Source organism: Falco naumanni, chromosome 11 (genome assembly GCF_017639655.2).
Source record: "Falco naumanni isolate bFalNau1 chromosome 11, bFalNau1.pat, whole genome shotgun sequence".
Taxonomy (NCBI): Eukaryota; Metazoa; Chordata; class Aves; order Falconiformes; family Falconidae; genus Falco; species Falco naumanni.
Genome location: NC_054064.1, coordinates 1,591,707 through 1,612,342, shown reverse-complemented (window position 1 = coordinate 1,612,342; position 20,636 = coordinate 1,591,707). Strand labels below are relative to the sequence as shown.

The following is a 20,636-nucleotide window of genomic DNA, read 5'->3' as shown; positions in this document are numbered from 1 at the left end:
TAGCATGGTATTTGGAGGCAACTCCACGATTTCTTCCACTAACCTCTCCTTAACATTCAAAAGCTTGGCCTTTAGACCAAGATAGAGGTCTAGAGCAAACACACCATTTGCAATCATCCCTTTAGGTCTTACCATCTCCACAGCCTTGAGTCAGTTTATATGTGAGTAACAAAATTCCCAAACATTGCAGGATGGGTGCTGATGATAACGCCATTTCCACTGACCCATACCGAACGCGATACTGTGAGAGTAATTCAGTGTTCAGTGGAACCCCATTGCACTCTTCACCTATGACTGTGCTGCATTTGGGAGACCTGATTATAGCAGACACCAGTGCACAGGCTCCAGTCTAGCTCACTTGATGTTGTTGGCAGAGAAGCTGTGATTGGGGAGGATTCAGCCCAGGCCAACATACCTACCTCAGGCACTCAGTATTTGGCACCTTGTTGCTATTGCTTAGTATGCCTAACAAGGAGTTTAAGGCAGCAGGTATATACCTACATATGTATGCTGTGCTTATCTGAATACAGCCATTTATTTTGTTACGGAGACAATTAATCACGATTTTTAAAATTATGCAGTTTCATGGAAAATTCTTGGGTTTTTTTACTAGAAAGAACATCTCTCACTACTTTCACTGCTTTAAACTCAATCACTGTTTCTCAGCTGTGAGTTATGAGCGAGGCTGGTAACACTCCTTGATTGGGAAATGAGAAGTAGCTGTTGTTATTGTTGCCCACTCTTTACAGCAGCAAGGCAACTAAAGTGGCCTTCAACTACTGCCAGGAGATCAGTTCCAGGAGAGTAAGGAACATGTTTACACCATGTTCACCATGCCCTTCCTCTCAGAGGATGGAGGGCTCTTGGAGGGCTATTTTGAATCTCAGGTGTTTGGACAATTCTCTGCGGTGGAAATGCTGCACAGCTGTCAAATTACTATTTATAATCAGGAAGTGAAAATCAAAGTGCATGATGGTTTGAACCACTTGAGCTATAACTGCATCCAAGTCATTTAGCTTTGTTGAAATCTAATACAAAAAACTTCCACCACAAAAGAATATAAAGTGGTATTGAACTGAAAAATGTGGTTCAACTCCTTTCTCTAGTAAAAACAATAAATTTGTCTTAAATATACCTAAATGCATTCCATATTGTTGGATATCTGCAGACAACCGCCAATACTGTTGCAACTGTACTCGTAATATAGTGTTAAGCAATCCTGACACTCCAGGCCATGGTTGTTGGAAGAGGCGAGAACAGGAAATTACAACCTACTCCTATTTTCATAATTCTTTTCATTTTACATTTATTAGTCTACTAATATGTCACACAGTTACCAGCCCTGTTTTCTTCTCAACAGCTAATGATCGGAGCTGTTGGGTTTGAAGTACAGTTGTATTGAGTTGCGCTTTCACTCTTGGTTACTCCCACTGCTGTGGAAGTCCTCAGGATTTTTTGTGTTTCCTTTCTAGAGTCAATTTGCATGAGGAATGATTCCAGGTGCCTGTCAAACTCTTGCCAAAAGAACTCTACATGTGTTGCTGGTCGTAAAGACGATACTTGCCATTGTGCAGACGGGTCAGTGGACAGCAAGGAGGAACGCTGCAATAAACCCTCTGATCCTTGCTCTTCAAACCCTTGTCTCCAAAACGCTACCTGTTTAAGCTCTGCTGGAAACCTCAGCTTTACTTGCAAGTGCCCTGCTGGCTATAATGGACCTACCTGTGAAATAGTTATCAGCGTGTGTGACACAAACCCTTGTGAACATGGAGGCACCTGCCAAAACGGCCTGGCTGGGCCCACCTGCCTCTGTAGTGCAGGATACACAGGAGCACTCTGTGAAATGGACTTTGATGAATGCATTTCTGAACCATGCCACAACGGAGCAGTGTGCAGGGATGGGGTTGATGAATACTCCTGCTACTGTGTCCCAGGCTACCAAGGCAAGCACTGTGACCTGGAAGTGAATGAATGTGTGTCAGATCCCTGCCTGAATGGGGCAACATGTCTCAACCAGATAGGACAGTACGATTGCATCTGTCCATTTGGGTACACAGGTAAGCACCGTTAGAACAACTTTTTCTTTGCATCATGGAGAACCATCATAATTCATATTCCAAGTTCAGCTCCCCCACCTACACACCACCTTGCCTTCATCCACCATCACCAGTGTCTGTTGGTGCATTATGGGTTACCTTATCACTGTAAACTACTGATATCACATAGACAAGGATTAAAGAAATCTCACATTTACCAGAAACTACAGAGCAGTTTTGTGAACATCAAGCTATGTCACAGGGCAGGTTATCTTTCCTTTTAAAAGAAACATTCTCAAAATGCATCTCCTCAGAGTGCTGTACATAGTTTTTGGTCCTCAGACAAAACCTATCTTTGACAGGGTTAAAAATTAGGCCTAATTAGACTTGCTTGATTTGCTAATCATGACAAACTGTACTCTTAAACCTAGACATTTCACATAAACTTTCTCTCTCTGCCCTTCCCAGAAACAGAGGATTCATTTCCAACTAGAACATTATCTAAGTTAAATAGAAAGAAAAGTATCATCAGGTTCCTAAACCGCTCATTTTTTTATAATCCCATTTTGTGTGACTTCATTTTTAAGGTACGGGTGTGATTTTTCTTGCCTACTTCCTTTACTGGAGAGCTTATAATCCTAGCAGGAGACAGCTCCCTTCAAATTTCAAAGCCATATTCAGGGATAGGACTGAGAGAGATAGCACACTGAATTATTAAAAGGAGAAAAGGGAAGGCATTTTAGTGATAGGTTGCCAGTCAGGTAAGCAAAGAAAAAAAAAAAAAAAAAGTCATACAGCAAAGTGTGTGTGGGGGGGGAACAGCTATTGCTTCAAGTGATCCAAATGAATAAGAAATAAGAGATGTGGTTTACAGCTCCATCCCCAAATCCCCATGCAGAAGGGGAAGTCAGGGGTAAAAAGCAGCTTTCCTGTGTCTGACACAGCACTCGTTGGAAGCCAGCCCTTGGTTAATATCCCTCATGAGCACTGAGAATGTTATTTGAAGGAAGCTTGTTACCTTCCTGCCACCCCGCTGCTGCCAGCGGGTGTCTGAGCCCAGGCCAGCTGAGGAGAAAACTACACAACTGGGGGAAAGCCGAAGAGCAGAAGGAAGGAAAAACCTATTAACAAGCAGCATGGTTACTCTGCAATGATCAGACTCAGCCCAGACCTCCTGTTGTATTCAGGAAACTGTATTTGTTTAACTGGCACTGTTAGTGGGGTCCAGGCCTGGATCCATACCATAGCCCGGGAACTCAGTTTGAAAGAGACAGAATATATACCTTAGAGACAAAGAGAGAAAACATAATAAAATAGTAAAGCCCAAACAAAAAGAAATGAAAATTTAGATCAACACAAACTGCTGGAAGAAACTTGTTCTGCTGGAGTCTCTCCACTTTCATCACAAAATTCTGCCGTTTCCCAGGCTGATGCTCTCTGCTCTCAACAAAAATCAAACTGTCACCAAGTGCTCCACACTCAGCACAAGCAGAGTTAAGAAATGAGGAGAGAACCAAAAAAGGAGAAAAGGTCTAAAATACAAAACAGAAGAGGCTGCAGTGTTTTGACATACAGCCTTGACACTGCTTCCAGGAGCAGAGACTAATCATAATAATTCTATAGAGGAGTAGCAGACTGTTCCTTCAGCAGTAAAACACCAGCTTATAAAGGCTACTTAACAAAATGATTTATCAGAAGCATTTTTTTTTTGTTCTTTTCTGCACCTTGTTGTGAGTTGTGCTAAATGCACAAGTCAGAGGGATTACTGGATGAGAGCCCTGAGGTGGCCCACTGGTAATAAAAACTCTCATTTACTCTGTCAGGGGATCTTGCCAACCACTATTATCCCGGCCTGACACCGTGAATTACTGTGGGAAGTCATCCAGCTTCATCTCATTTCCCTAAGATGTTAAAAAGGTTATATCTCTTGATATGTAGGTAGAGAACGTACAGTAAATCTACAGCAGTAATGTTAACCAAATGCTTGAGTTACTGGCTGCAGTTGCTACTTGTTTCATGGACTATGACTGCTATTTTGTATGATTGGTATGCTGCAGCACTTCTTAAAATAGCTGAGAAATGTCACACATAATTCTTACACAAATGGAAGAGGTTAGAATGCACCAAGAGCCAAAGACTGGAAAATTTAGCATGAAATCTGCAGTTTCTATGATAATGTTCTGCATGTGTGAAATTATTTACAAGACATGTGTCACACAGCTGTTAAATAATGAAGCTCAATTGGTTTGTTGAAGTTTTGCTGGCTACCTTAATCAAATGCATTTTTTCCTCCATTGCACTAATTGCACTTGCTTTTAATTCACCCCAACAGAGAACAGTGTAAGAGCCTGTTATCACCCACGGCTAGGTGCATTAATTGTCTTGCTGGACACAGCTGAAGACAGTCTTCCGTGGCAAGTGAGAATTCTAGTGTGAACTATCCAGGGTGCGTGGCAGTTCCAAAACTCAAAACAGCAGCAGGAGAAAGTATTTCAGTGACAGACAAAATAGGTGTAAATTCTTTGTGCAATACCTTTTACTATGATGCAACCATATCTGGAATGAACCCTACAAGATAAGGACATTATTTCTGGTAGATTTTTAAGTTCTCATGCAGTATGGATAGACCATGCAAATATTTAGGCTAGATGCATCATAAGTCTTAGGCACTTAAAGGCAAGCAGAGGCACAGCAGCTTCTACCATGGGGATGAAGTACCTCATGTACAGATGTCACCTCCCAACAAACTCAGGACAGTATCACTGTAGGTATCAATAGCAAACAACGTTGTCCATCCAAGAGCATTTCCCAAACTGGAAAGCCTGTTTCCTTCCTCAGCTTTCAGGTTTCAAATCAGCACTCCTTGCCTTGTGCCCCAGCAAGCCTGAGCAGAGGATTCAGCCCAGGTTATCAGTTCTGCTGAGATTCCTAAGCACAAGACTGTGACGTGGGACGAGCCCAGCAGTATTGGCCACATGTCAAAGGGTTTTCAAAATAAACATTAGCAGAGGGTGCATACATCCAAAGCATGCTTGTCACAGTTCATAATTTCACTGTGCTGAAACCTTTGATTTAGCGTCACTGTCCTCTTGCAATTGTGCCTGCATAGTGCAGTATTGTAAGACCTGTAACAACTTACATCTGTGCATGTGTAGACCTGCACACAAAAAGAATGAGTCTTGCTCCAAGAAACTGAGCTCTTCCCTCTGTCTAGTTTTTGATGGCTCTCTCCCTGGCCCTTCAAAGCTGGTGCCTAGAAAATAGCTATCTGACACCCTCCATCCAAATGACAGCAACCAGGATTACTATATACAGATTGAGGAACGTGGGGACAGTCCTCTCTACCTGCTATGCCCGAGCACAGCGCTACAGCACATGAGGGCAGAAGAGGTGACCTGGAAACACATTTCCAGCCATACTAAGAATTTGCAGGTCTTTCCGGAACTACACTGAGCCTGTAAACCGTAGTATCTTTGACCAGAAGGTGATTTTACAATATATCTGTAGGCAGGCAAGTTTGAAAATGCTGGCTGTATTTCTTTCATCCTTGTCTGCATTTACCTTTTATTGACTGGGGCTGTACAAAGAAGCGCACAGTAGGACTCATTTGAAAAGCAAGCAGTATAAGAAATAATCTTAGCTCTTCAAAGAAACAACAAGAGGTATAAATATCACTTATATCCACCTTCCCAGTCTTTCAATTCAAACCACTTGCGCTGTTCAGTGTCTGCTGAAATACTCTGCCTGCTCTAGGGTGGGATGCCTTTGCTCACGATGCTATAGCCCCATGCAATAACTGTGGCAGGGCTTGTTGGTGCTCTTTTTCCTTTCTGGCATATGATATTTGGCATAGAGCATATTTATGACAGAATGTTAGACTGAGGTGCAAATGCAGATCTAATCTTTTCATCTCTCTTCTTCACATATAAGAAAGCCTGACAGCACACTCAGCAGAGGCTAGGAAGGAATTCCCCCCGTTTGCATGGCATATCACATTGGCTGGGTGCATTATACAGAGAGAAGTTTTCTTCTGAGGCAACGTTGCCGAAGGCAGGTTACTGGGCTTGATAGATTAAAGACATGAACCAAAACAACAACACTATGTTCTCATGTTAATTGTCAGGCTGTTCTCAGGCCTGTAGTTTTGAATTTGGCTGAACTGAGGATCAGTTGAACAGGGCTTGTTTTGTCACATGATTTTTAGTGTTCACAGTAAGCTGTTAACAAGCTCTGGCAGATTTACGGTCACTAGACATACTTCTGCAAACACATTGTTTATAATTACAGTGAATTCACAGGGCAATGACCACAGAGGGATTGCTTACTGTATCTTGATGTAATGTACATTACCATAAAGCCATAACAGAGCATTCCTGTGCTAGGGTCTCACAGCAGGCTCTGCTAAAAGTAGCAGCTAGATCAGTGAACCTTCATCCAGAGGCACAGAACTAGCAACTTCACCCGTCCAGCGTTCTATACATAGTCTCAAGGAACTATAAAAATATATTCTCTATCATTACAGATGTAATATTTCTCAATGACTGGAAAGGTGAACTTGCATTTTAATGTTTAAATACAATGAAAAGTAGTTATAATTAGCATACTCAAATTTTGTTTTGGCATTTTAAGATATTTCCCAGTGTTTAACCATAATATGGATTTATTTTTTTTTTAAAAAAAAGTTGTCACATTCAAAAGGGTGAAAATAAATTAGTAATCAACAGTGCTAAATATTAGCAATCTCAGTGTTTTGAGAAAGAAATTCTGAGTTAGAATATACAAATTTCACAGCAGGACAGAGCTGGCAAAAACAGCATAAGGAAAGAATTAGAGATGAGCTCCTAAATAAATTGCCAAGATAATATCCATCATCAAAATGTGTCTGCTCCCATCTTTTGAAAGCCTGCCCCATCATCTTGTACTGAAAACTTCACCTCCCCCCCCCCAAAAAAAAAAAAAAGGAACTCAATCTCGGGGCTACAGATTCTTTTTCAAGTAGGAAATTCCCTTGAAAACTATTTACAATATTTTGGTAAGCCAAATAAAGAATACAGAAGTACACTGAAAAGCGGCCTTTTCATTATAATTTGCCATTTTGCATCTGGTTTGTGGCTGATACCGTAGCTGTTAAAACAAACTGACTTGGAAGGTGAAAATTATTTTTAAACTATCAGTTTTTACTAATACTAATAGTATCAGTAAAACTATTAGTATTACTCAAAATACTAAATAAATGCATAAATATGCAAAACCTTTAAATAATCGAAGCAGAAGCAGCAAAACATTAAGAAATTTTCTTTGTGTCTCCTGGACTGTGCTAGAGATAAGAAAAAAGGAGCGTACGTTTAACCTGCCGACTATCATAAGTAGCTGTAACTAATATTAGAACTGATTTAGTTCCATTATTTCTAAAGAGCAGCTCTGAGATTCTGACCTGTTGCAAACATGGCATCATAGACCTATTTATTTACACATTGCTAAACCTTTAAAAAAGTGAAGCAAAAGGCACAGCTAAACTGGCAACTTCCCAGTGAATTACAATGAACTGTGCAGCTTTAAATGGACTCTTCTGACATCATTAAATTACTAGTCACTTCTGTGTTATACAAATAGGACTGTAGCATGGTTTGAATAATCTGAAAATTAGTTTGTTCTGTTTCCATGTGCAAGCTAACATAAAAAGTTATTCTACCTGTTCTTGTGAATAGCAGCTGGTTCGTTCTTTTTTAAATCCTCCCAAGCCTTGAAAAAACTAGTCTTGCAATGCACACTAAAGACAAAATGTCTTTTAAAAATAGGCAATTGCTTAAAAAAAAAACCCAAAAAACCCCCAAAGATTATGTGAATATTATGCTTAAAACATAATTCCTTGCTGAGATCTCCAAAACTATTTGCTACGTTTGGGGTTTGCTTGTTTTCTTTGCTTTTGAAGGTACAAACTGTGAGCTGGAAATAGATGAGTGCTTTTCACAGCCGTGCCTGAATGGTGCGACCTGCCACGACTTCCTGGGGAGCTTCGCCTGCTCCTGCGCGCCGGGCTTCCTTGGCGACCTCTGCGAAACAAACATCGATGAGTGCGTCAGCTGGCCATGCCTCAATGGGGGCCAGTGCATGGACCATGCCAACGGGTAAGTCTTCTACAGCTGGGTAACGCTAATTTGAGTTGCTATTAGCTCCTGTGTTTGCAGACAGGAATGCTAGGAGAGCCTGCACTGCCAGGTAGCTGATTGCATTTCAAATTGTGGATTTCAGTCCTGGATCCTGCACTGATTTCGGTTTAAATTTAAAAAGGGTTAAAGAATGTAAGTCCAATGTCAAAGCAAATAGGACAACAAAATATTTATGGCAAAGACTGACCAAGAAGTAAATTTTCTATATTTATAGTTACATGTTGATCCTCTGGCCCTGAGGACTGTCATTTAGAGATTAATTCTGTTTCTAACACTCATCAAACTTCAGTTTCCAAGAGAGATGTGACAGTGTATAAAATTGAATTTGCCAAGAGCAGCTGCTCACACCCATGGACAGAAGCATTAGAAAAGAGAGGCAGAGGAAAACTGTAATAATAGTAACCATAGTAATAGCTATCATTAGCTGATGTGTCAGGAACTTTACAGGCGTATAGGACAACAGTTCCTTAGTCAAAAAAACCTGCAGTCCATGGGCAAAGAAAAAAATAAAAACCACCCACAAATGAATAGAATGCAAGGCAGCAGAAAAGTGAGCTTCTCCACCTACTGTTAATAACCCTATACAGAGGTCCAAGCATAGCCTAGGCAGCCAGAGCTCTGGCATTCATTCACCAATACCGACTTTGCATACTCAGCGTGAGATTTCCAAACTGAAAATACATACGTATAAGCTCAGTCTGAAGGATTACAAGTGTATTCATGCAGATGCTCCTCTCACCAGTATAAGATTTGTCCTCTATTGTGTGTTTTCCGTTTTATAAAGTGGTTCTGAAGATTTTGGTGCCCCAAAAATCAGTCCAAAAGTCACATCAGCAAAAGGCATGCTTGCTTTGAATGAGAAAGAAGAGATCATGTTCTGGAATGAACTTTTGTACAGTGTGGTGACATGGCACCAACCTTGCAGAATTCCTTTTCAGCAGCGCTGAATGACTCTGAATAGGACAAAGAAATTTACTATTTTCCAGTGTAGCTAAAGCACGACAGCAGGGAGAGGGAGGTCACCTTGCACCTGACCAGTTCACAGCAGACCCATTTAGTAACCTGCATGCCTTTTGAGAATACACACATGAGGTGAGCAACTGGGATGCTCATTCAGGCCAGACTTAATCCTACTCATTTTTCTTCTAGCTGCTAAAGCTGAGATACATGTAAGAGCAATTTTAATTGGCTTGTAATACTGCAGGATATCTGCAGAATGATTGAAGCTCTTACCACATTCGTTACATGATGAAAAAGGTTTGACAACAAAGCAATTCAAAACAGAAGGGTGTCTAGCAGTTTCCTTTCTTTTGTGTATTTTTGGGGTTAAATGAAGAACTGTAGTCTTTAAACAGTAGTTTTCCTTTTCTGACTAATGTTACAGTGCAGCTGAGTCTTTTTTGTGTGCCACCAGCTCTCACAGAAATGTGTGAGGTGGCAGATTTAACATTAAAAGCCATAAATACAAATACTGAATCAAATTCTCCCCCAAATTCCAGACTGATCATCCAATGATATTTCATGAATGCAATAAAGTAGAACTTGACCTCTTAAAAAAAGTGCTTCACATTATTGAACATTTCTTATTTAAACTCAGCAACTTACAGAGGTGCCTTAGATGGACTTACAAAACCTGGTGTGCATAGGCACAGAAGATGCCTCTGCATGCTCCAAGCCTTTTTTCCATAGGAAATATTCCCAGGACCTCCAATGTTCTTATGATTGCATAGGAAAGAACATCTGCACATATTGCTTTCTGCATATTGTGAGAACATCAAATAACCCCCCCCCCCCCCCCAAATATGTTAGGTAGAGTATCTAAGAGTATCATTCCTAATAGAAAAACCCCTCTGTCTGCTCAGTCATAGCCTGCCCACAAGTAGGGCACCCTCCAGAATCCCTGAAAGTCAACAGCAATGTCAAACACTTACAGATACCCGAGAAAAAAGTCACACAGGTGGGGCTTCACATTAAGTAGCGAGCTGTAAATATTCCTCACTGCTCTGTGATTCTGGACCAGAGGGAAAAAGAAGCATGGACTATGGCAGAAAAAAAATATCTTTCACCACAAAGCTGAACAGCACCAAACCAAAGGCACATGGAGGAAATGTGTGAGAAATACAGCAGAAGAAAGAGACTTCTGTTTTGAGAACATACCTTGGAATGAGAATAATTTTTCTGATTCACATCTTCATTACTTTTTATATCCTAAATTCATATGCCACCTGATCCAAGTAATCTCTGATTTTGATTTAAGAATAATCCATACACTAGTAATAAAGTGGCCTGCCAGAAGTTTCTGCTTATGTACACTTAAACAGCATAGTATAAAGTTTACGCTTTTTGGTCTGTTAAAGTGCAGGAGCCAGTTGTTCTCTGTTGTTCTCTTATGTTCAGCAACTTTGCTTTCTCTCCATGTATTTACTCCAAGTCTAAGACTTGGATAGTAAACACAGAAACTATAAAATAAGTATACTTATCTCTTGTTTAGCAAGATTCCTCATGACTTCAAATGTACAATAACCAGTGTACCATTTTAAGGTAAAATAAAATGTAACAATAATTTTTTGTTTCTGATAATTATTAGACAAAGATCATCCAAGCATGCATATTTAACATAAGTTACCATGCAAAAGCCTATCTTTTCTTATGACATGTACAAGTTAGCCTTATACCTTATGACCTAAGCATAGGAGTCATACATTTTATAATAATTAGCTGACTTGGAAAAAAAAAACCAACAAAAACACAACAAAAACCTCCAGATGTTACTGATTATCTGCACATTGTTGATTTATATATGCCACTTTCTTTACTTCTAAACCCATAATAGTAACATGGCTATCAAAAGGTAGCTCTTGTTCCTGTTATTTTGTGGAACTATTCAAGCAATTGACATTTTTGTTTGAACCTAACAGTAAAATATTGTTTTTCAAAGAAAAAGTATCACTCAGTTGAGGAACAGAAATCACCTTATTGTTTTGCCAATTAAATTTCAACCAGCCAGTCCAAGAGAAAGGGATGCTAACACACTTACTGCCTCTGCCCTTTTCATTTTGTGAATAATGTTAGGCCTACAAAGATTGCGTTGGAAATGACAGAAACTTTTTTCCCCCAAAAAAATAAATAAAAAAAAACCCCAAAAAAACAATAAAGAAGAAGAAAAAAAACCTTCAATAATTCTTAGAAAAAATTATGTCAAAACCAATTTGAAATCACAAGCGAGATTTTTCCCCAGACAAACCACATATTTCAGGGAAAAGCTCATTGTTCATTCCCAGTTTCTGCGCTTTCTCCTAGAGCACCAGATGGAGATCTTGAGCCTGGACTCAACTGCCAGCTGCTAGCCAAGGCTACACAAGCAGCTGCGCAGGTCTGGGAACAAAGCCCAGATCTCCTGACTTCCAGCTAGAGTGAACATCGCATTCTGTGTTGCAGGTACAGCTGCAACTGTACCGGTACCGGATTTATGGGCCTACACTGTGAGACCTTAACTCCCTTATGCTGGTCACAACCATGCTACAATAACGGCACTTGCGAGGACAACGCTGACAATTACACATGTCACTGTTGGCCAGGTAAGGTCGAAGTTTTCCTATAAACACTCTCTTTCCTGGTGTAGTAAAGTCCTTTTTTTTTTTTTTCTTTGCTGATACAATAAAATGTTGAAGCTGCGCAATCTTAAAAATACTCTATGGACTTGTGTTTAAGTGGCCTTCACTCACCATGGGTCAGAGCCCTATGGGCAAGTTGCTGCCTTTTCCAGCCAGGGATTGATTTCCCTGCACAGCACAAGTGGGCAAATCCAGAAATGCCAGTACTGAGGAGCCAAGACAGGAGATAAGTCAAAGTTGGGATCCATCTCCCAGTTGCTTAATACTTCAACCTGTATGATATCTGAATCACTTCTGTGGCTGACCCTTTTTTAGTCTTTATTACCACGACCTTTACACTGTCTAAAATCTTACTTTTTCAATGCAAAATGTTGTCTGAGTAAATTTTAAACTAGACGTTGCGTTGGAGAAACTGGTCTCTTTCTTATCACCAGTGCAAGTTGTTCTGTCTAGAAGCATAGGGTGAAACACGCTGGGCTGTGTTCTCTACCGGCAAGGCTTGCACACCCAGCCATTTGCTAAAAGCTCTCAGACCCCTAGCGCGGGCACAGGCCCTGTGAGACTTTGTAAATCTTTCTTTCAGTGTGAGGACTAACTGCAAGAAGTCTCCCTGGAAAGTTTAATGTCCACGTCCTCATTGAGGATGCACGAGCGCAGCACACTGTAAGGAGCCACAGTGTTGGACTACGTGGCTCTTGGTGCATTAGAAATCGAGAAGTTAGGCATAACCCTTAGCATTTTCCGGAAACTGGGGAGTTTTGTGGCACTTTTCAGACAAAGCCCTTCACAGGCACCAAATAATTTATGCTCCCTGCCCTCCTCTGTCGTAGGGAGGTGGTGCAAAAGCGAATGAAAGCATCACACAACTGGAGAGCATATCTGTACCACAACACAGCGCCTGCTTTTCCACACAGACCTCTACGTTATTTCCTAAAAAAGGACGAGACCCCAAGTCCGCCCAGCCCAGCTAGCTAAGGCAGAGTAGCCTGGCAGTGCCCTGCCGCTGAGCCTGGGCAGAGCGCCGCAAGGACACGGTCACGCTTGCAAGCGGTGGAGGACGCCTGTTAGCCCGTGACAGTCTGAAACCAAGCACACCTAATAATATTCACAGCATTCACTCACAGTAGTATTCTCGGGTCTGGAATGAAATGACTAATGCATCAGTTAAAGGAATTCTCCTCACGGCTCTCCACAGGCTACACGGGCGCCCGCTGCGAGGAGGACATCGGGGAGTGCGGCAGCAGCCCCTGCCGCCCCGGGGGGCACTGCGTGGAGCGCTCCTGGGCCCGCCACTACGGCAGCGTGCCTGGCCTGCCACCTGCCTTCAGCTTCGACAAGGCCGAGGGCTATATCTGCAGCTGTAAGCCAGGCTTTACCGGTAAGATTCCTGTGGTGAAAGCTTAGGAAGTGACGTACCGCCATATCCCGTAGTTGAGGCCTGGCTGTCAATCAACCTTTAAAACCAGTTGTGTGTTTTAAGGTGCCATAGTGCAAAGGGTCCCTCTGGTTGGTCACCATGCCACGGCCAGTAGCCATTTGTATGGCACCAAGGGAGTTGGTTGCACGACTTGTAAGCGTATGGAGAGAGCGGCGGGCCGAGGTAGGGGCCCAAGGCCAAGGAGAGCCACCAGGCCTCTGCCACCACCCGCACAGCTCCGTCACTCCTAACCGCGTTTGCCTGAGCTACGCAATACGCTTCAGTGAGCGTCTCTTTCATCACGAGCTTGAAATTCACTTGTGCCCAGGGACTATATTACATGAATGAAAACAATGAATACTAGGTGAGAGAGTATTTTCATAAAACATCCATGAAGCAACCCCTGAAGCTCCAGGCATTTCTGTTGACACGCTCCTTGGGCAGCCCTGCACCACAGCACCAGGCACTGCCAGGAACACCCCTTCATCCGAGCAACTTTTTGTGCGAGTTTGGCAGCGGAGCGTGTTGGTGATATCCTACAGCTTAAATCAAAAGTAATTCCAAGTGGTGCACATAGCTGTGCTCTTAAGGGAAAAACCCTATCAAAGTTACAGACAAACATAATCCTAAAAAGGATGGGGCAAGATTTCCATTTAACAGACTGCACTATTTAGCACAGCTGCAGACAAGTTTGGTTTGGATTGTACACTTCCAAGTCTACAGTGTTTTTTCTGTCAACTCCATTCCCTTGTTCCTCCTGAAGGAAAAAATAATTAATAGCTGGATTAATTTAACCAGCCTTCAATTTCTCATTCCATTCATCTCCTGAACAGCTTATAAACTTCTGTGTGTCTCCCAGTGACTTGTATGACCGCTGTCTCCAACGTAGTGGATACAAAAGTATATGAAGAACACAACTTTCTCTCTGAATTCCCAACTTGTTTTTCTTCAAAGTGGCATTGAGACTTTGTTTGCTTTTGTTCCATCCCTTCCCCTTAACTGTCTTTCCCTGTCCTGTCACTAAGTGTTGCTGTTGTTCTTTTGTTCTGCCTAGGAGAGCATAATGTGTAGCCTCTACTAAGGCTTGGGCTATCCCCCAGGCTGGGCTGAGCACCCTTACTTCCTCACATGCCACTGCTTCCTCTTTGCTTCCTTCCAGTGATGACCAGCTCTCAAGTTTCTTTTCCTCCCCTCTTGCCCTAATTTAAAAACTCGTATGCTTTGTCAGACAACCCAGAAGGTACCTCCTTGTTTATTCATCATCCTTTATCCTCTTATTTCCTTATCAATTGCCTTCACCTGGCTTGTTTGCTTGATTTGGGTCATGATACTGATTTAATTCACATGGAGTACTCCTTTACTCTCAGGGAGTACAGGCAGACTCTAACTGATCTGAAAAAAGTGTCAGAATCTATTTAAATCTATTAATCTTAAATCATTTTTTTCAATATATAAGCTCCTCAATCACAATGCAAGACTCTCCAAAGCATGACTGAGAAAAGCCTTGGAGACCCTGAAATTTCTGCTAATTTCATATGCAAATTACATTACATTTTTCAAAACCTTATGTAAGTTTAGTTCTCCATGTACCTGTTGGATGCTATATATAACTTTCGTTATTAACCGCACCCCCTCGCCCCCCCAAAAAATAGTTATTCTTACCAAACAGCATGCCCAGACAGCTGGAGGCAGGAAGAACACAATCTTCAACAAGGACGGTTGTAAAAGCTGCATGTGAAATGTCATTCAGTAACATGCTGAAAAAACACGGTTAATCTTGCTACCCTTTTCAGGTCCTTCCCTGCCTTTGTTTTTCAGGAGGGGCTAAATTTTAAACTTCTTTTTCTTTTCTTTTCTTTTTTTTTTTTTTTTTTCCTGGCCCGTGTAAGGCACAACTTTGTCAAGCAATTTGCATATTTATTGAAAAAACAGCAGGATTGTTTTCACAGGCACCTAGCATCTTAGGCTCCCAGACTTTGTTCTAACAGCCCTTAGATGTAATGCAGCCAGCCTCCCCAGGACACCAAGTAACGCTGCAGATTTCTCTCTGGCCCTTCTCCTTCCTCCAGATAATCTGGAAGTAGAAAGTGCTCAAAAGGAGCCTCGACCTCCTTGTATGTCAGAAGCTTTGACACAAAAAGCCTATAGGGTGGAGTGGAAACATTCACTTCTGATGTTGATAAGTAATTTCTCTAATTATAGCCAAATTAATAATAAGTAAACCTCATGTTTTAATGGGAATTAAAGAAGATTTAGGATTAGAGTTGATAACAGTAGTATGAGTCAAGGTAGCAGATGAATCCCTGGTCAGGATCTCTCAATATATGGGTGCTTATCTTATGTGTATGAACTAACAGTCAGCTGGAAAAAAGGTCAGATCCTTTCATCTGAGTATCAGTACATTTAATGAACAAAGTTCTACATTTGTGTGGCTGTAGGTCAGGAGTTCTTCCATCCCTTACACCTGAATTGTTGTATGTGCTTTAGCTATAAAACCCCAGATTCCTATTGAAACAGGATGAAGATTTTCTTTAATAAATCATATTCAGTATTTTATTATGCCTCTCTCCTCAGTAAAGCACTCACAGAACATCATAATAATACTTCACTGTTCAGGGTAATATGAAGAGATAATAATCGACATACTCTGTATTGTTAGGGCCCAATCCAAAAGCCATTGAAATCAATGGAAAGGTACCATTAAATTGAGGATGTTTTCCAATTTTGCAACAAGCATAAAATGGCATCTTTGAACTTACTGGATAAGATTGAGAACAAATTACCGTAATTCAACTGAAAAACAGAATATCTACCTTTCAGACTACAGTTTTAGCCCCAAGGGCAGGAGATAATAGAGTCTAAACACATGCCTCTGTCAGGATGAAATATTTCCTTACCCAGCTGAGAGAAAGGAATAAATATTATCTGGCAGTATCTTGTTATAGACAGTGATTGTGCAGGTGACTTGAAAAATAGTCAGTAGTCCTACCAAATGTCTTGGAAAGAACAAATCTGCAAACAAAATTATTTACATAATTTTATTCTTAAAAATAAAAAATAAAATCCCAGTCTGGAGACTTTATCCCAACTAGAAAGTCTTTGAGACCATTGGTTATACACCTTATCCCACATCCAAGATAGAAAATTTCTGCACAGGTTCTACAAAGGGTTAAACTTCTTCAGCTCTTTTTTAAATCAAAGAGTTTGGGGATACTCAGATTTCAAGAGGTCTCAGTACTTCTGTGGTAGCAAGCCCTTGATTTTTTATATTACCTTGGTATGCTGGCCCCCTAGCACAACAGTACTTTTAATAGATTGGGCTTTCGTTTAAAGGGCTTGTGATTTGTTACTGCTAGCTAAAGGCAATAGTTACCCTAGAACTGTGTCCCTTCATACTGTGGATATATTGTATTGCTCTAGCACTGCACATTTTTTAAAAAGATGGTTATTTGAAAGGTTAAACTTTTCACTTTGCTTATGAAAACACGTGGGAAAGGAGGAGGGCAGAGCTATGGATTTGGTAGTGACTCATTTCACCAGATTGTAATAAACTTCACACCATGTCAAAATTAAAGAGCTTCTGAACTTGCAAGGTCTATCAAGTGACACATTCCGGTGCTGAACTGAGCCCAGAAGCGGTAAGTGTGCAAGGCAGGCAGGTGCTCCTCATGCCTCGAAAGCAGCACTGCCCACGGTGCCCGGGTGGGTGGGACAGTGCTGCCAGCAGGGATGAAGAACATCCATTTAGCTTCAGCAGAGTGTAAGAGGAGTAGAGATCACTAACCCGTTTTTAGGCAGGGTGCCTGCTGATGTGCAGACAAGTGCTGGCAGCTGAGGACCTTGCCACTTCTGGTGTCTTGTTATGCACTACGTGCCAGCTGTGCCACCAGCACTGCTGCTTGCTTTGGTATCATGAATTCCTGAGTGTTTTTTGGCCTTTTTGTTTATTTGCTTTGTTTTCTGTTTTTCCCTTTTAAATTTCCTTGGCCCCTTTCCCAGCCTGTTGGACTGTAGCAAGAGAAAATGATATGATGAGACTGGTGTTGTATGCATATTCAATTCCTGGCATATGCATGGGGGAAAGAAACTGTCTCCTGGAGCCAGAAGATGAGGCAGATAAATGGCCCGTATGGGAGAGTACTGAACACTCAACTAACTAAAGAAAACCTAACCCAGATACTGAACTGTGGACACCATGGGGTTGGTGCTTAAAATTTGAATCCTTTGGACTCTCACTCCACATTTAAACCAGGGTGAAAGTAACACAGAAGGACACAGGGCATTGGGAATCCATTTCCCTGCATATCTTTAGATGCTGCTGTAGGCAGACCATCCAGCAGACAACAAAGTAGGCTGTCACAGCCAGCCATACTCCTCTCCCAGCCTGTGACAGTATTACACAGCTATAAATATTATTTATGACTAACGGGTACGATAGTAGGCACATTATCACTGACTTGGGAAGCTTAAAATACAAACATATTGTTTTGGTTTCTTTATTTTTTAAATCCCCTTCTTAATCACCAGTACAGTGATCACAGAGCTGCCATCTTTCTTAGGTATATAAAGTGATACGAGTCTTGCAAAAAAGAAATGAAGTAGGTGAATAGCAAAGTTATCATCTTGCCCCCAAACTCCAAGTTTTATTTTTTCATTTATTTCCTCCTCTGTCCTTCAGCTGTTCACACCTAGGAGTCAATCATTCCTCCATTACACTAGGTTAATTAATTTTATTTCGTGGCCTGTCATCACAGTTTACAAGGTTATTTTCTCTCAATTCTGAGACCTTAGAAGAAGACAAGACTTTTCAAGAAAAGAATGAGGATTAAAAAGGAGGAGATACAGAGAGAAAAGAAAATTTTGAAATGAAGAAGGTTTCAAGGGCACCAGTCATCTTTTCAGTGGGACTCAGGCTTCTCCCACAGGCAAGGCAGGCACTCAAGTTCAAAATCAACAGGTCTTGGAGGTACTGTTAGCTAATTATTACTCCTGCACAAGCAAGGGTTCAAGAAGAAAAATGCTGCTACTATCAAGCACCCATTCAAGGTTAGCTGATTTAAGGAGAAATTCCAAATACAACTACTACACATGCGAATTGCTGAGAAACAGAATTAGGGCTTGATGTATGTATAGGCTTCTTACCACCCTGGAACTGCAGAAAGGCTGTAACTGGGATGCAAACAGCTATCTTTTCTGCCTAAGTTTGATTCACAATGAGTACAGCATCCCTCTTACACTGTGAGACTGCTGTGAAAGGTTCCCTTACAAAATCAACTTTTGTGCCGGGCAGCTGTGCAGTAAAACATAAAAAAGTATCGCTGTTCTCTGAGCGTGGGGAAGAAGTTACTGCTTTCCTAGAGATATTTCTACAGTGCTGCCCTATCTCTGTTCCAGACTCTGTGATCTCTGTATATTCCTGTTCAAAAGCTTAGGGGGGAAGGAGTAGGAGGACCTTCTCTCACTGCTCCCAGCCACTCTTTAGCAGCTCCAGCATTTGGAGACCAGTGCAGGCAAGGGCTGCACCAACACAGAATGCCCTCAGGGCCTGGCAGGCACTTGCTGCCTGTAAAAGCCCTATACAAAAAAGACAATTAGCACGTTAAAGTACTTTTTCCATCTCTACTAAAGCCTCTGATCTTGAAAGAACTTTTGCACAGGCTTTTCATGATTTTATCCAATAATATTATTTAACATTTCTTCAGTTGGTAGTATCCTGGTAAGGAGAGTCATCAGAATTGGTTCCTTCTCAGTTTCCCCCTCCTCCTTTATTTTCACACAGAATTCTTCCTTCTCCTCTTTTTTTTTTTTAAGTTTTGGAAATGGTCAGGATATTCTTTTTGCATGGCAGAGGGCATCCTTTAGGCCTGGTCTGTCAACTACTCCAGGGAAAGAGGCAGACAGCTCTGCAAATGGTTTCAGGCTCTGAGAATGCAGCATGCTCACTGGTTTCTTGCTTGCTTCTTTATTCACTATTGATCAAACTGCTTTCACTGCAATAAGCACTAATCATTTCTCACATGCTTAGCTCCCAGACCAAACTCATTGTTAGGTTAGTGTAATTAGTCTTTTTCTGGATAGTCTCCCAGAAGGAAGGCTGAGATTGAACTCACAGTTTTCACACCCTAAATCGTGTAATGGTCATATGAAGGAAGCATACCTCAGAACATTGACGGCAGCGCTGAAATAAGCTGTATCTGGAAGAATTTGTGAATTTGCCATTCCTTTATCAGTTTCCATTTCAGAATTCATGAGACATCTCTACTTCATTTCTACTGAAGGTAGTGCTCCTCTTCAACAACTGTAAGAAATACCATTTAGTGCAAGAAGGTGTAATTTTTACATTCTTGAGCCATATAAATCACCACAGCAGCTAAGACTGAATTATGTTATCCATGACAGCTCTTTCCCTAACAGCCTGTATCTTGAGATACTTTGTGAAAACCTAATAACATCATTTGCAAGAACTAATCTTCTTAGGACTTAAGTTGCCCCCCCCTGCATAGCAGCGGACTGTAAAAGCAACTGTTTAAATGCACCAGCTCTAGTTGTAATGGCTACCTAGTTTTTAGCACTGGCTAAAGAATTCCAGCTTAGTGGGAGACACCAGAAAACACCAGCATGTATCTCTAAGTGATATTGAAACCACTTGATAATCTTTCTATATTTACCACAATATTCTGCAGCTTGGGTTTCACCTCACTAAAATCTGAACATTTCATGAATACAAGCAAATTCAGTTGTATTTGACGTATGACTGTAAACTACATAAGTATTATCCTCACTTCAGAAAAACAGAAAAAATGATTAAGGTCCAATATGATCATAAGGTATGCCAATACCTTATAAACAGTGGAGTTTCACAACAACCCGTGAATGATGTATTTGTACATCATCAGATCCATTTACCATTTTTAATGTGCTCCAAGTAGAGACTGAAATAGTTTCATATCACAGGTACAAAATATGAACCTAGCATGGGCACTAACTATGCAGAGGACTCCTTTTAATGAAATAAAACTCAGTTTTGTTGAAAAGTTCGACTTGTCCCTATCATTCCTATTGTACAAGGAAACCTTTTGACCAAAGAGTATTTTCACTGGAAATGACAATCTGTGTTAAAATTTTGTAAAAGCTAAACCATGGTCATTAAGAAAGGAGTCCTTGAGTTTTTCATGACAGCACCTTACAGAATTAGCCCCCAGACCTGACAATTTGTTTGCAACTGTGAGGATGATACTTAGGGTCCTGGTATACCTTTTTTTTTTTTTTTTTTTTATGAGAAATATGTGTTATTATGAGAAATAACTCCTTGTGACAAGTTGCAATGGAAATGCAGAAATCACAGCCATCACTTCTGCATCATTCAGAACCAAAAGAATGCACAAGTATCAAGATAGTT

At 41.1% G+C, this 20,636-nt stretch overlaps 1 protein-coding gene across 2 annotated transcripts in view; it reads left to right on the top strand.

The window, feature by feature from the left end:
- Positions 1–20,636, top strand: part of CRB1 (crumbs cell polarity complex component 1) — a 112,450-nt gene that overhangs the window by 30,782 nt on the left and 61,032 nt on the right. For both annotated transcript variants that reach the window (XM_040610913.1, XM_040610912.1), the window contains exons 2-5: positions 1,473–2,057; positions 7,969–8,164; positions 11,645–11,784; positions 13,016–13,198. In XM_040610913.1, coding sequence (XP_040466847.1) covers positions 1,473–2,057; positions 7,969–8,164; positions 11,645–11,784; positions 13,016–13,198 — 1,104 coding nt within the window. The remainder of the gene's footprint in view (positions 1–1,472; positions 2,058–7,968; positions 8,165–11,644; positions 11,785–13,015; positions 13,199–20,636) is intronic.